The following is a 12,557-nucleotide window of genomic DNA, read 5'->3' as shown; positions in this document are numbered from 1 at the left end:
CTGTCAATAGAACACATTTAAAACAGGAGCGCCGCTGAACAGCATGTTGCCAAAAAAAAAAAAAAACACTGTCAACTCATGGCTGTTCTCTCTTATAAGCGGACACAAATGAATGTTAAAAGACAAATAGTTTTTTTTTAAAACTAAAATGGCACTAAGTATTTTTTGATGGTGAGATGTTCATCCTTTCCTTGAAATCTGAAGTGGCTTTCAAATCAAATTGGCTGTTAGAACTCTGTCAGAAAGCATCTTGTATCTACAGTCACAGCAAAGACCAATGTGTGTGTAAACATACAGTTCTATATGCAAAACATATGGGTTAATCCATGTATGTAGGTAGCTTTGGCTTCCTTTATGTGTGTCACATATGTTTTTCTAGATATCTTTGTGAAGTCATTTTGACCTTTTAAAGACGATGAACCTCTCCGATTAAACCAGTATAACAACTGCAGCTTTTTAATGTCCGTTTAATATTAACATCATGCATGTTGAGCCCTATTGTGTGAATCGTGTATGTGTGTGTTATTACAAGAAAGAACTGGCTCACGTTCTGCTGCAGTTCCCATCCCCACAGTGTCGCTCAGCCTCTCCTCTCATAGATGATATGCAGACGAGTTAGAGAGAGAAATGTGAAAAGACAAAGATGTAGTGGATGTATGTATATTCACATACAGGACAGAGAAAGAGAGAGTGTACTCATACGTTTTGAACTTTTGAAGTCTGATGGTTCCTACTAGAATGACTGAAGCTGCCAATGTTCAATATTGTGTGCCAGTTTTCTCAAACACTACCATTTTCAAGCCAAAGACAGTTTCTTGGCAGTGTGGAAAATCCTAATGTTGGTACTCTACGCTCTATTAAATAACAGTATATAATTAGTAAAACTAGTATTAGGACTGTGTGTGTAATGGTACAGGAATTGTAGTTTGGTATGTTTATTTGTTTTACAACAGGAAGAAAACACACAAATGTAAACATGAAATGCTGATCTCATTTCAGAAAATAAACAGTAATGCTTCATTATATTATTAACAAATCAATTACCACATGTTTTCTTCTTGGTTAGCATGTTGGTGGTTTAATTTAGAGGTGGTGGTAATGTCAGGTTCATGTTTCCCTTTGGACCAAGCCTCTGTTTTACTGTCTTTATGCTATTCTAAGCTAAGCAAATTGGACCATGGCTTTAGCTCCATAGCTTGACACTGGTATGGATCTTCTCATCTCAATCTCAGCAAAATAGAAAGGAGCTTATTTTTTAAATATTATTGTATTTATTAGTCGCTTTATTAGGCTCTTCCGAATCGTACTGGATTTGGTAGTGTTTTAGGTCTGTGTTTGAATATATGTAATACACGTGTGGATCCTTACCGATATGAGTGTACTCAGTATAATCAGTAATAATGATGCTATTAAATGTTTTTTGTGATTTGATTCACATTTCCTTTTTTTTTTTTAAAGGTTCATTCTCAGTTCGCAGCAGTACAGATCCTTCTTTTTTACTCCTGGATATATATATCTATTCAAATCCAATACGAATCTAACACATTGACATAACAGACAGAACTGTTTAGTAGATGAGGAGATAAGTTGTTGGAACAAAAGAGACACTTGGTTCACTCACAATTGTACAGTGTTGTCACAGAATCATCATTTTAGTATTACCGCCATTAGGTCAATCATGGAATTTAACATTTATTAGTGATACCTAAATGTGTTCTTACTGTAGGCTGCCGTAGTGGAGTGCAGTGTTGCACCATTAGCAGTTTGTGATGAACTATAAACACAGTACAGTAAAGACAGGATCAGAATTTGATCTGTTATTTGAGCTGGTATGGATGGCATATACCCTGATTTACCTTGATACCAACATACTGGAACATCTCGAACTTAAGTTTCGCTCTATAACAAATTCACTTTTAGATTGGTTTCTATCACTTTTTTTATAGGTCAATAGCCTAATCTTGCCTTTATTTGTGACCATGCCTGATCATACTGTTGATACGGCTGATGTTCTCTCTCTGTTAGTCTTTGTGGGTAACCGAAATGTTGTATTGGATGTAATTATGCTTAGTTCTGATTGGTCTTGGTTACTGTGCTCTGGTTCCCTTTCGGATAAGAACAAAAAGTGATTTTACATGTTAGGTTCTGGTATGTTTCCTCGTCGGTTTCATTTTTTACCTGCAAAAATGTGACTGTCAGCACTTACTTAGTTGACACCATCGCTAATAGATGAGCGTGTTTGATTAACAAGTTTGATTATTCATTGTTGGCACATTTTAGATTTATTTTCTACTTCACCTCTATTCGATTTGCGTCACTGTCCCTAAATTGAAACCATTATGCTCCCAAAAAATCATCTAAATAATAATAATGATTGGCAATGACCATCCTGAAAGCTGTCTTAGCACACGTTATAGATTGTGACTTTATAATTTATGTTGCACACAAAAACTCTGACTACTTTTAAATCCAGACTAAAGACTTTTCTTTTTGCCGCTGCTTTTAATTGAACCATTCACATCTTAAACTGCACTGTAACTTTTATCCAAGTATTTTTTCTTTTAATGTTTATTTTATTATCTTTTCTTTTTAATGACTGATTTTAAATGCCATTTTCTTAATGTCTTTCATTTTTTGTAAAGCACTTTGAATTTGCCCTGTGTTGAAAGGTGCTATATAAATAAACTTGCCTTGCCTATAACTAAAAGTGTAGGCTACTGTGTCCATAATAACTTGTTACAGAAGGAGTACTAAACCACAGAGAATCTCATAAGCAATTTATTTAATTTAGGATCAATACATGTACCATAACCCTCTATATTAACACTAATTACCCCCCACTAATGCTTGAAATATATTCATGCTCATGTGTGTGCTTTGTTTTATTCCAGTCATTTCAGAAACAAGGTTTCCCAACTAGTGTGATCTTAATTAATTCTGCAATACATACGGTGTGTTATGAAACAAACTGATTCATATCCATCATTTGAGAAAGAGAAAAGTGTGGATGGCAGTGAGATGGGGTGCTGTGCAGTGCTGAAAATGTGAATAAAGCGAGAGAGAGAGAGAGAGAGAGAGAGAGAGAGAGAGAGAGAGAGAGAGAGAGAGTGTGTGGCAGTGAGTGCATGAAGTGTACGGAGAGGTGCAGGCCTTGATGAGCCGATAGCACATCGACAGACAGCGAGCCAAGCTGTGCCGCAGCAATGATATGCTAATGGTATGCTAATGGTATGCTAATCTGCCGGCAGTATTCCACCTCACTGGAGAGAAGGGGAATCTGGGAGGCCTTTCACCATTGGTTGGAGACCAGGGACTTCCTGAAGTCAGAGTTCAAAACAAGAACAAAAAAAACTCCACACATGATGGGTCTGTGTGCTTACAGGTTCCCAGAGGAGAGCAACTGACAGGCAGCCGGAGGAGAAGAAAAAGAGTGACCAGTCCCTCACCTTCAATGACCCGCTCTGGCCCATGCAGTGGGAACTGGTGGGTGTGCGTTTCTTTGTGTGTTCCGATCAGGAAGCTTTCTCCTCTCTCATCTCTACTTCATGGTGAAGGATGTTCCTTTGACAGGCCGGAGTCAGGCAGGCTTTCATGTGTGACTGGAGAGAGAGAGACAGAAGAGAGAGGGAAGTAGAAAAGAGAGGGAGAGGAAGAGGGAGACGAGGTGAAAGGGTTGTCCATGTTGAACTGAGAAAGATGTCGGGGATTGATGAGGCTCGGAGCAACACTGACACACAAACTGTGCTGCAACATACAACATCATCCCTTCACAACTGTTTTGTTCACATGGTTTGGACAATATGTGTTGGTGCAGAACAACAGCAGTACAACACATGTTTTTATATGAAAATGTAAGAATTGTTACAGTAAAGTACTACAATAACTTCAGTCTGAGTATTTGCCCCATAACACACAATCAAGGAGGCAAACAAAGTGTGTTATAGCTTAAATGCCTCCCATTCTAAAAAATAATGGCAACAATGAACCAAAATTGCCTCATGAATTCATTTAAAAATGTTCTCCCCTCATTCAATAATGACTGCAATTCTTCTCAATATTTTTTAAAGGTCCCATGACATGGCCATTTCTACTGATCAGAATTCCATTGTTAAGGTCTACTAGAATAGATTTACATTGTTCAATGTTCCAAAATCACAGCATCACTGTATAGTATGTGTATTCACTATCTGTCCTAAACGGCTTGTTGGAGCACCTGCCCCCCCCCTCCCTACGAGCCCACTGTGCTCTGATTGGTCAGCTCGCCCACTCTGTTCTGATGAGTCCGTTACAGCGGAACATCAGTGATTATGTGTTACAATGGCGTTAGCAACCAGAAAAGGACACCAGTAATGACAAACAGATGAGAATGCTGCGTGGGGTCTGGGTGCCGTGTTGGCGGGACGTTGCGGGGCTCGCTGCTCCGCCCTTTGAGGCTCGAGGAGCGGACAGTGTGAGCTGGGTTACTGGTGTTGTATCCTGGTTGCTGCGTGGGGTCTGCGAGACAGCGAGACACAGCAGAACTCAGCCTGTGCACACACACTCATAGCCAGGCTGTGAGTGTGCGGAACTCACCTTGTGGTAAACCCGCAAGAGAAAGTATTAATCTATTTGCTGCCAGTCTTATTTCAAGGAGCAATCAGACAGCTCATCGAATTTCTTTTTTTCCCTTCCTACAAATATATTTTTATGTCCATGTTTCTTTTACATATTACTGTGTCCCAGTTCGCATAACATTTGTGTGAACTTCAATATTTCCAACATTGCAAGATTATAGTCGACATGCATAATTGTATTACACCTGAACAGATTTATAGGGTACTGCCAAGTATCCCTACACAAACACTCACATAGCAGGCTCCTGGGCTTAGCCAATCACACACAGGATGTTCTTGACTGACGTGCAAGGGTGTAATCTGACAGAGGCAGGAGGGAGAGAGGCGGGGCTACACATTCACCACGGCAACAAATTGATTGACACCTCAGCTCTCGGGGCAAGATGGTGGGGTGAGAGTCAGGATGGGGGCGGAGAGTGGCAGAGACATCTATGGAGGGAGGGAGGGAGGGAGGGAGGGAGGGAGGAGGGATATGAAACGAGGCAGAAAATCTGACACAGCTTCTCTACCAGAGTACGATTCGTCGCATATGGTCTAAAATTGTAATCTTAATTGACAAGATTGTTAATGGGGAAGTACATTTTTAAAGCTAACGCTAACCATATAGCGAATTGCATGAACACATTCATCGTCATTTCCTCAATAATCAAGAAAAATGTAAACCATTTCTGAAATTGAGCCCCCCCTACCCTCTCTTGCCCTCCTCCCCTGCTCTCCTTCTGCTGTGTTTAATCAGCCTCTGGTGGACGTGGATATTGATTGAGGGTCAGTAATCTGCTCAGGGTTGGTAGCCTGCCAGGACCAGGCTTGTATGTGTGAGTATGTTAGCTAGAAGCTGGTGTGTATGTCATGAGTGAGCCGTACACACACACACACACACACACACACACACACACACACACACACACACACACACACACACACACACACACACACACACACACACACACACACACACACACACACACACACACACACACACACACACACACACACACACACACACACACACACACACACACACACACACCCACACACACACACACACACACACACACACACACACACACACACACACACACACACACACACACACACACACACACACACACACACACACACACACACACACACACACACACACACACACACGAGGCAAGTGGACTCCATTGTATCGTTGCTTATAGGCTGAGACCAGCTCCTCCAGAGGAGCTTGTTCAAAGCTGCTGAAATCCATACAGCATCCTGGACGTGCTGGCTGCAGATGATGTACACGTGTGTGAGGGAGAGTAAAAAGTGTGTTGTATGCTATAACTGAGGGGCAGCCAAAATAAAGGCAGAGAGATAGTTTTGTTGTTGCATGTGTGTGTTTTATGCATTCACTTTTCTACAACTCTGTATGTATATATTCGTGTGTGTGTGTCAATGAGTATATTTGCTGGAGAGATAGGATTGCTTGTGTTCCACTGCTTCAGAGAATGATAATTATTCCGTGCACGATTATGTGTGTGTGTACGTGTGATGCCTGTGTTGTTGACTTTCACTTCATGACAGTGAGTGTGAAGTGAGTCAGCGTTCAAGATGCCTCAATGTTGGCTTATAACCAAGTAAAATAAGGAGTGTTTCAGTTGTTTTGCACCTGTGTGTGTCCGTGTGAATGTCCGTGTGTGTGTGTGTCCGCTCCCTCCCAAGGGCCGGTCCTCGTGCTTTGGTGGACGTTAGCATGCTAGCTGCTTCTATTCATCTACTTTATTCTCACACTACAAAGCATCATTCCCTAGGCACACACACACACACACACACACACACACACACACACACACACACACACACACACACACACACACACACACACACACACACACACACACACACACACACACACACACACACACACACACACACACACACACACACACACACACACACACACACACACACACACACACACACACACACACACAACCCCTTACTGAGCCGTTTTTCCCCCATTGTGCACTCTCTTCCTCTCCTCTCTCTCTTCATCATGATAACAATAACAGAGTTGAAGCCTCTTGGAACACTCACTTTGAATATCAAATTGGTCGTGTGTGTGTCCGTGCATGTGTGTGGACAGCTGCTGACATTTTTGGTAAGACAGTTTGTTCACTCCCTGAGTGTGCATCTATTGTGTATAATATGTGTGTGCATCTGTATCATGTAAAGTTGTATAGGAACAGTGTGTTATTATATTCATATGTAAGTGTTAGTGTATTTAAGTGAATAGATGTTTATTGGGCCACTAAAGCTCATGGGAGTTGCAACCATGACTCTCTAGCATGACCATGCTGCTGTTTTTGTTCTGCACATGTACGTAGATTTGTTCATGTTTGTTTGAAAGTGGGTGTAGTGGCATCCAAGGTTTCCTTTTGCCACCATAGAGCGGGGTTGACGACACGCAATCCAAAGCAATAAGCAGCCAAAGGTTTTCAGTCAAAAAATGTAATTTATTAACAAAAAAGTATTGACTTAAACAGTCTCAAAATAACAAATCTAAATCAATATTTCGGTGATATACTTTCTTATATAAACTATACTTTGCAGTCCAATTTGCAACACTCATTTCCGTTTACAATTTGCCGTCGAAAAACTGTTCCGCTCCCCGTCTCATCAGGTCTCAGAGCACCGCGGCTGTCCTCAATTACCTCACTTAAATAAACACCGGAAAGTAGGATACAGATCATATTTACGATTTGAAATGAACAATCATTTCATCAAAATATATTCACGATGGCAATATAAATCATTTTCCATCATTATGAATCTAAATAATAACTAAATAATAACTTGTGTCTCTAACATTTAGAATGGAACACAGAATCTTTTTTACAGGTCTGATGAGCCTCTCCCAAACTCCACCATGGTGGGCTCCATATGGCGGATTAAAAGTCCATTTTAGTCCGTCCCTGAGTAATGCATTTTGAATCTTGTGTTGATTCAGGTCTTTAAGAGCAGCTCTCAGCTCTTTCTGTGCTCCCACAAAGTTTGTGCCATTGTCTGTCCTGATGCTTGTCACCTGCCCTCTGCGACATATGAATCTGCGCAAAGCATTGATGCAGGAGTCAGTGTCCAATGAGCTCGAAACTTCCAGATGTGTGGCACGACTCACAAGGCAGGTGAAGATCACTCCCCAACGTTTTACATTTGCTCTGCCTCGTTTAACCTCCAGGGGTCCAAAGAAGTCGATACCAACATGAGTAAAGGGTGGTAGATCTGGAGACACCCGATCCTCTGGGAGGTCAGCCATTTTCTGCTCTCCAACTGTGGCTAGCATTCTTCGGCAGAAAACACAGGCTCTGATTATCTTTCTGGCTGCCGAGTTAGCACGAGGCAACCAGAATCTTTGATTTAGTCTTGAGAGCATGTGGCTTCTCCCGAGTGTCCAATCTGCTGATGGATGTGGCCCAGGATCAGTTTGGATACAGTAGAGTCTCTGGGCAGGATAATGGGGTTCTTCAGATCCATTGGTATTGCCGATTTGCTTTGTCGTCCTCCCACTCTTAACATGCCTTCCACTAAGATTGGGTCCAGCTTCCTGATTGAGCAAAGACGTCACTTCTCTCAGGAACTTGCTCCAAGTGAATTAGTGACTTTTCAGCTTCTCTAATGTCCTCCACAGACAGATGTTGCGATCCAAATGTCAACTTTAGCTTGTTCATTTTGTCCTTTAAGGATTTCAAAAGAGTCCAATCTGGGGCAAGGTCAGCTTTTCAGATTTCCTTCTTTGATTTAGCAGAAGAATAATTCCCCTTAATTTAAGTATCCAAGCAACCCCTCTCTGCAGTCTGCTCCATGATGAGTAATACTCAAACAGTTTGCTGGTTGGGTTGGTTTCGTGGACACTCAAACTGTTAACTGCTACGTCCTTTCTAACCTCTGGGTCCTCTGATGGAATGAGGCCCAGGTTGTTGGGTGTTTTTGGCCAATATTCCTTTTCCTTTTCCAGATACTTAGGTCCTGTTATCCACCTTGATGTCTTTAGAAAGTCTTCTACATGCGGCAGGGTTGTCCATGGAGCTCACATGCCTCCACTGCTTCTCCTGAGAAAGGTCCTTGATCACTGAAACTCTGTTTACCACAAATGTGTGATATCGTTTAGTCTGGTTGTTGATGTATCCGAGGACAGAGGTGTTATCTGTCCAGAAGGTTGAGTCGTTGAGGTCCACTTTAAGCTCCCTTTTCAACATCCTGTCCACCTTTACTGCAAGTGTTGCTGCAGTAAGCTCCAATCTGGGAATTGTGATCTGTTTGAGTGGAGTCACTCTGGATTTTCCCAAAATAAATGAAACATGGACCCTTCCCATACTGTTTGTAAAGCGGAGATAGCTGGTGGTGCCGTAACCTTTTTCGCTTGCGTTACAGAAGTGATGAAGCTCTGCAGTCCTGATTGGTCCGAAATGCTCAGGTTTCATACACCTGTGTACTTGAAATCTGCTAAGCTGTTCCAACTCTGTGATCCATTTCTGCCATTGTTTTGAGTATTCTTCTGGGATGATCTTCCTGGCTTTAAGGATAAATGGGGAGAGGAATCCTAATGGGTCGTAGATGGAACTGACTGTAGAGAGGATCCCTCTCCTGGTAAGAGCTCTGTTTTTGATATTGACTTTGAATATGAAGGAGTCTTTCTTTGTATCCCATTTGATTCCAAGTGCTCTTTCAATTGGCATGTTTTCCCTGTCAAAGTCCAGATCCTTGAATAGCTGAGGTCTCTGATAAGCTTAATAGCTTGTTCAACTGTGGCCACTGATTTGAGGCAATCATCAACGTAAAAGTTGGAATTGATTGTTTCAGTTACATCTTCGTCGTACTTGAAGCTGTTGTCTTCTGCCACTTGTCTGAGAGCATAGTTAGCAATGCTAGGTGAGGACACAGCACCAAAGAGGGGGACCTTCATTCTATATGCCTCCAATGAATTGTCAGTGTCTCCATCTGGCCACCACAGAAACCTAAGGAAGTCTTTGTGCTCTCTCTGGACTTGCACTTGATAGAACATTGCCTCGATGTCCCCCATGAAAGCAATTTGTTCTTGTCGGAATCCAAGCAGAACTCCAATGAGAGTGTTCACCAGGTCTGGACCTTGGAGAAGTTCCTTGTTAAGAGATGTGCCTTTGCATGATGCAGTGCAACACAACTCTAAGTTTGCGCTTTTATTGATGGTAAACACCGTGGTGAGGTATGTACCATATCTGTCCATCATTCCTGTTAAGCTGTTCTGGTGGCACTCTCTCTGCATAACCCCTTTTTAACACATCCTCCATGAATGTTTTGTATTCCATGGCATATTCTGCATCCCTCTTAAACCTCTTTAGGAGATTTAGAGGATGTTGTTTTACCATTTTGTAGTTGTCAGGCATAACTATGTCCTTTTTTCGAAAAGGCAAGGGTAGGTGATAGTGTCCATCCTTGAGTTCTACTGAGCTTGATGCTATCTCCATGAACCTTTTGTCTTCACCTGACATTTCCTTCTTCTCTTCATAATCTTTTTCCGACAAGTCCTGATTGTATTGTGTGATGAGGAGATCATTCAGGTTGGCTACTGATATTCTGTTGACTATTGTGACCACAGGTCCGGATTCCACAGCAGTACAAGTGTTGAGTGGTCCATTCACCACCCATCCAAACACTGTCCTGACTGCATATGGTCCATTTCCTTGACTTCTTATTATGTCCCAAGGTTCCATTGCCTTAGGAACATCAACTCCTATTAGAAGCTCTATGTCAGCATCAATTTCTTTCAGCTGTATGTCACTTAGATAAGGCCATCTTTCCAGATCCTTTTGGGTAGGTACATTTTCTTTTGAGACAGGAATCTTACTCTGTGTGTACACCTGAGGTAGGTCAAGTAAGTACTGCCATCTAAATGTCCTATCTCCAATCCTTTGAGTTCGTAACTCTTTACAAGTCGTTCCTGACCCATTGTTCGTAGAACGACTGTCGTTTTTCGTGCTTTGGGATTCAGCTGTCTCATTAGATTCTCTGTGCAGAATGACGCTGAACTGCCGGGATCAAGAAAAGCATAGGTTGAGATAAACTTATCTCCTTTGTGAACCTTGACTCGAACAGGCACTATGGCTAGGGCACAATCCCTACCGGCCCCAGTGGTGGCTTCACCAGCCGAGACAGTGCACTGTTGACCCAAGCTCCTTTTGTTTCAGTAGGGGGAGGCTTTTGTAGAAGTGGACTGTCAATGTGAAGTATTGTTGGGTGACTCTTTTGACACGTTTGACATGTCAGCCTTTTCCTACAGTTCCTGCTCATATGACCCATCATCAAACATCCAAAACAATAACCATTTATCCAGCAGGACTGCCCCCTTGTGGCTGTTTGAAGGTGCCACGCTTCTCTGTGTTTGATGGTGCGGCGCTGCTCTCCTGATCACATGCTGCTGCGATGAGGTGTTCTGTGGCTCATGGGTTGGCTCCTAGTGGCCATCCTTGGGCTAGAGATGTGGCGATCCTGTATATCCCCAAATAATGGGTCCAGGAGTATTTTAGCTTGTTTTTCCATAAGCTCCACAAGGTCAGGAAATCTAGCTCTCCTCTTTGTTCGCTGTAATATATCATAAGCCACTGTCCGCCATTTTTCTTTTTTCAGTTTGTAAGGGAGTTTAGATATTATTGATCTTAGATTGGAAGGAATATCTAGTTCATCCATGTACTGTAAATCTTGCATAGCATTGCAGCATCCTCTTAAATACATTGCATATGCCTGAAGCACTTTGCCATCATCCGGTCTAATTGATGTCCAGTTCATTGCCTTTTCCAAATAGGCGCTGGTTACTTTGATCTCGTCCCCAAAGTGCTCCTTTAATAGCTGTCTGGCTTCTGTGTAACCTCTTTGGGTATCCATATGCAGGCAGCTGCGAACGAGATCTTTGGGTTGGCCGGAAGTGTACTGGTCGAGAAAGTAGAGCATGTCATGACTGCTAGCTGTTCTCCTCAATAAGGTGTTTGAATGCTCGCATAAAGGTCTGATATTCAAGTGGATCACCATCAAACACTTTTATCTCCATTGTTGGTAACAAGGTAAGTCGTTGCTGCATAATGATGAGGTCATCAATATCTCTCTGTCTCTGTTTAACAGTGTTGAGGTTATCATGGGTTTTATTGCGTTGGGTGGAGCTATGCATTGTGGGCATTTTAAAAAGGTATAAACTGTGTTGTGGGTCGCTGAGGGCTGCGAAGATTAGTGACAGTCCTCTGAAGTTTAGGCACTGCACCCAATGGCATGAACTCCATGGCTGAGATTTCAGGATCCAACGTGTCTGTGCTTTTTTTCTTTGCTTTCCTCCATAAGCATTCATTCCATCTTGAATTTGATCTTCAATGTTTTCCTCCACGCCAATGCTTTGCAGAACCTTTATTTTAATAATAATACGTTTTATTTCGAGGCGCCTTTCAGGACCCCCAAGGTCGCCTTACAGTGCATTTAAAAGTTAAAACAGCTAAAACAAAAACGGAACACAACTTAATCAAACTGACAAGGCAATACAGCAGCATAAAAGCATAACACAGGCAAGACAAGAGTGTGGAGTGACGGAGTGAGAGGGGGATCTGTGATAGCAGGTTGAATGTGTTTTAGAGTGAGTAGGCCAGTTTAAACAGGTGGGATTTGAATGTCGTGATGGAGTCAGACTGTTTGATGTGTGGAGGCAGAGAGTTCCAGAGCCTGGGCGCGGTGCAGCTAAAAGCCCTGGCTCCCATGGTGCTAAGGCGGGAGGTGGGGACAGTCAGGAGTCTGGCTGAGGATGAGCGCAGGGAGCGGGAGGGGGTGTATTCCTGGAGGAGGTTTGAGAGATAGGTGGGGGTGAGGTTGTTGAGGGCTTTGTATGTAAGCAGAAGGTGTTTGTAGTCAATCCGGTGCTGAACAGGGAGCCAGTGAAGTTGGATGAGGGTCAGACGATTT

General features: G+C 42.5%; 1 protein-coding gene across 1 annotated transcript in view; it reads left to right on the top strand.

Moving 5' to 3' along the window:
- LOC117461051 (proprotein convertase subtilisin/kexin type 4-like) overlaps positions 1 to 12,557 on the top strand; it is a 249,012-nt gene that overhangs the window by 59,258 nt on the left and 177,197 nt on the right. The window contains exon 5 of the mRNA XM_071205815.1: positions 3,383 to 3,483. Within this exon, the coding sequence (XP_071061916.1) occupies positions 3,383 to 3,483 (101 nt within the window). The remainder of the gene's footprint in view (positions 1 to 3,382; positions 3,484 to 12,557) is intronic.

Source organism: Pseudochaenichthys georgianus, chromosome 16 (assembly GCF_902827115.2).
Source record: "Pseudochaenichthys georgianus chromosome 16, fPseGeo1.2, whole genome shotgun sequence".
NCBI classification, from domain to species: Eukaryota; Metazoa; Chordata; class Actinopteri; order Perciformes; family Channichthyidae; genus Pseudochaenichthys; species Pseudochaenichthys georgianus.
The sequence above is the reverse complement of the archived record's forward strand: the minus strand, read 5'-3'. Positions and strand labels throughout refer to the sequence as shown.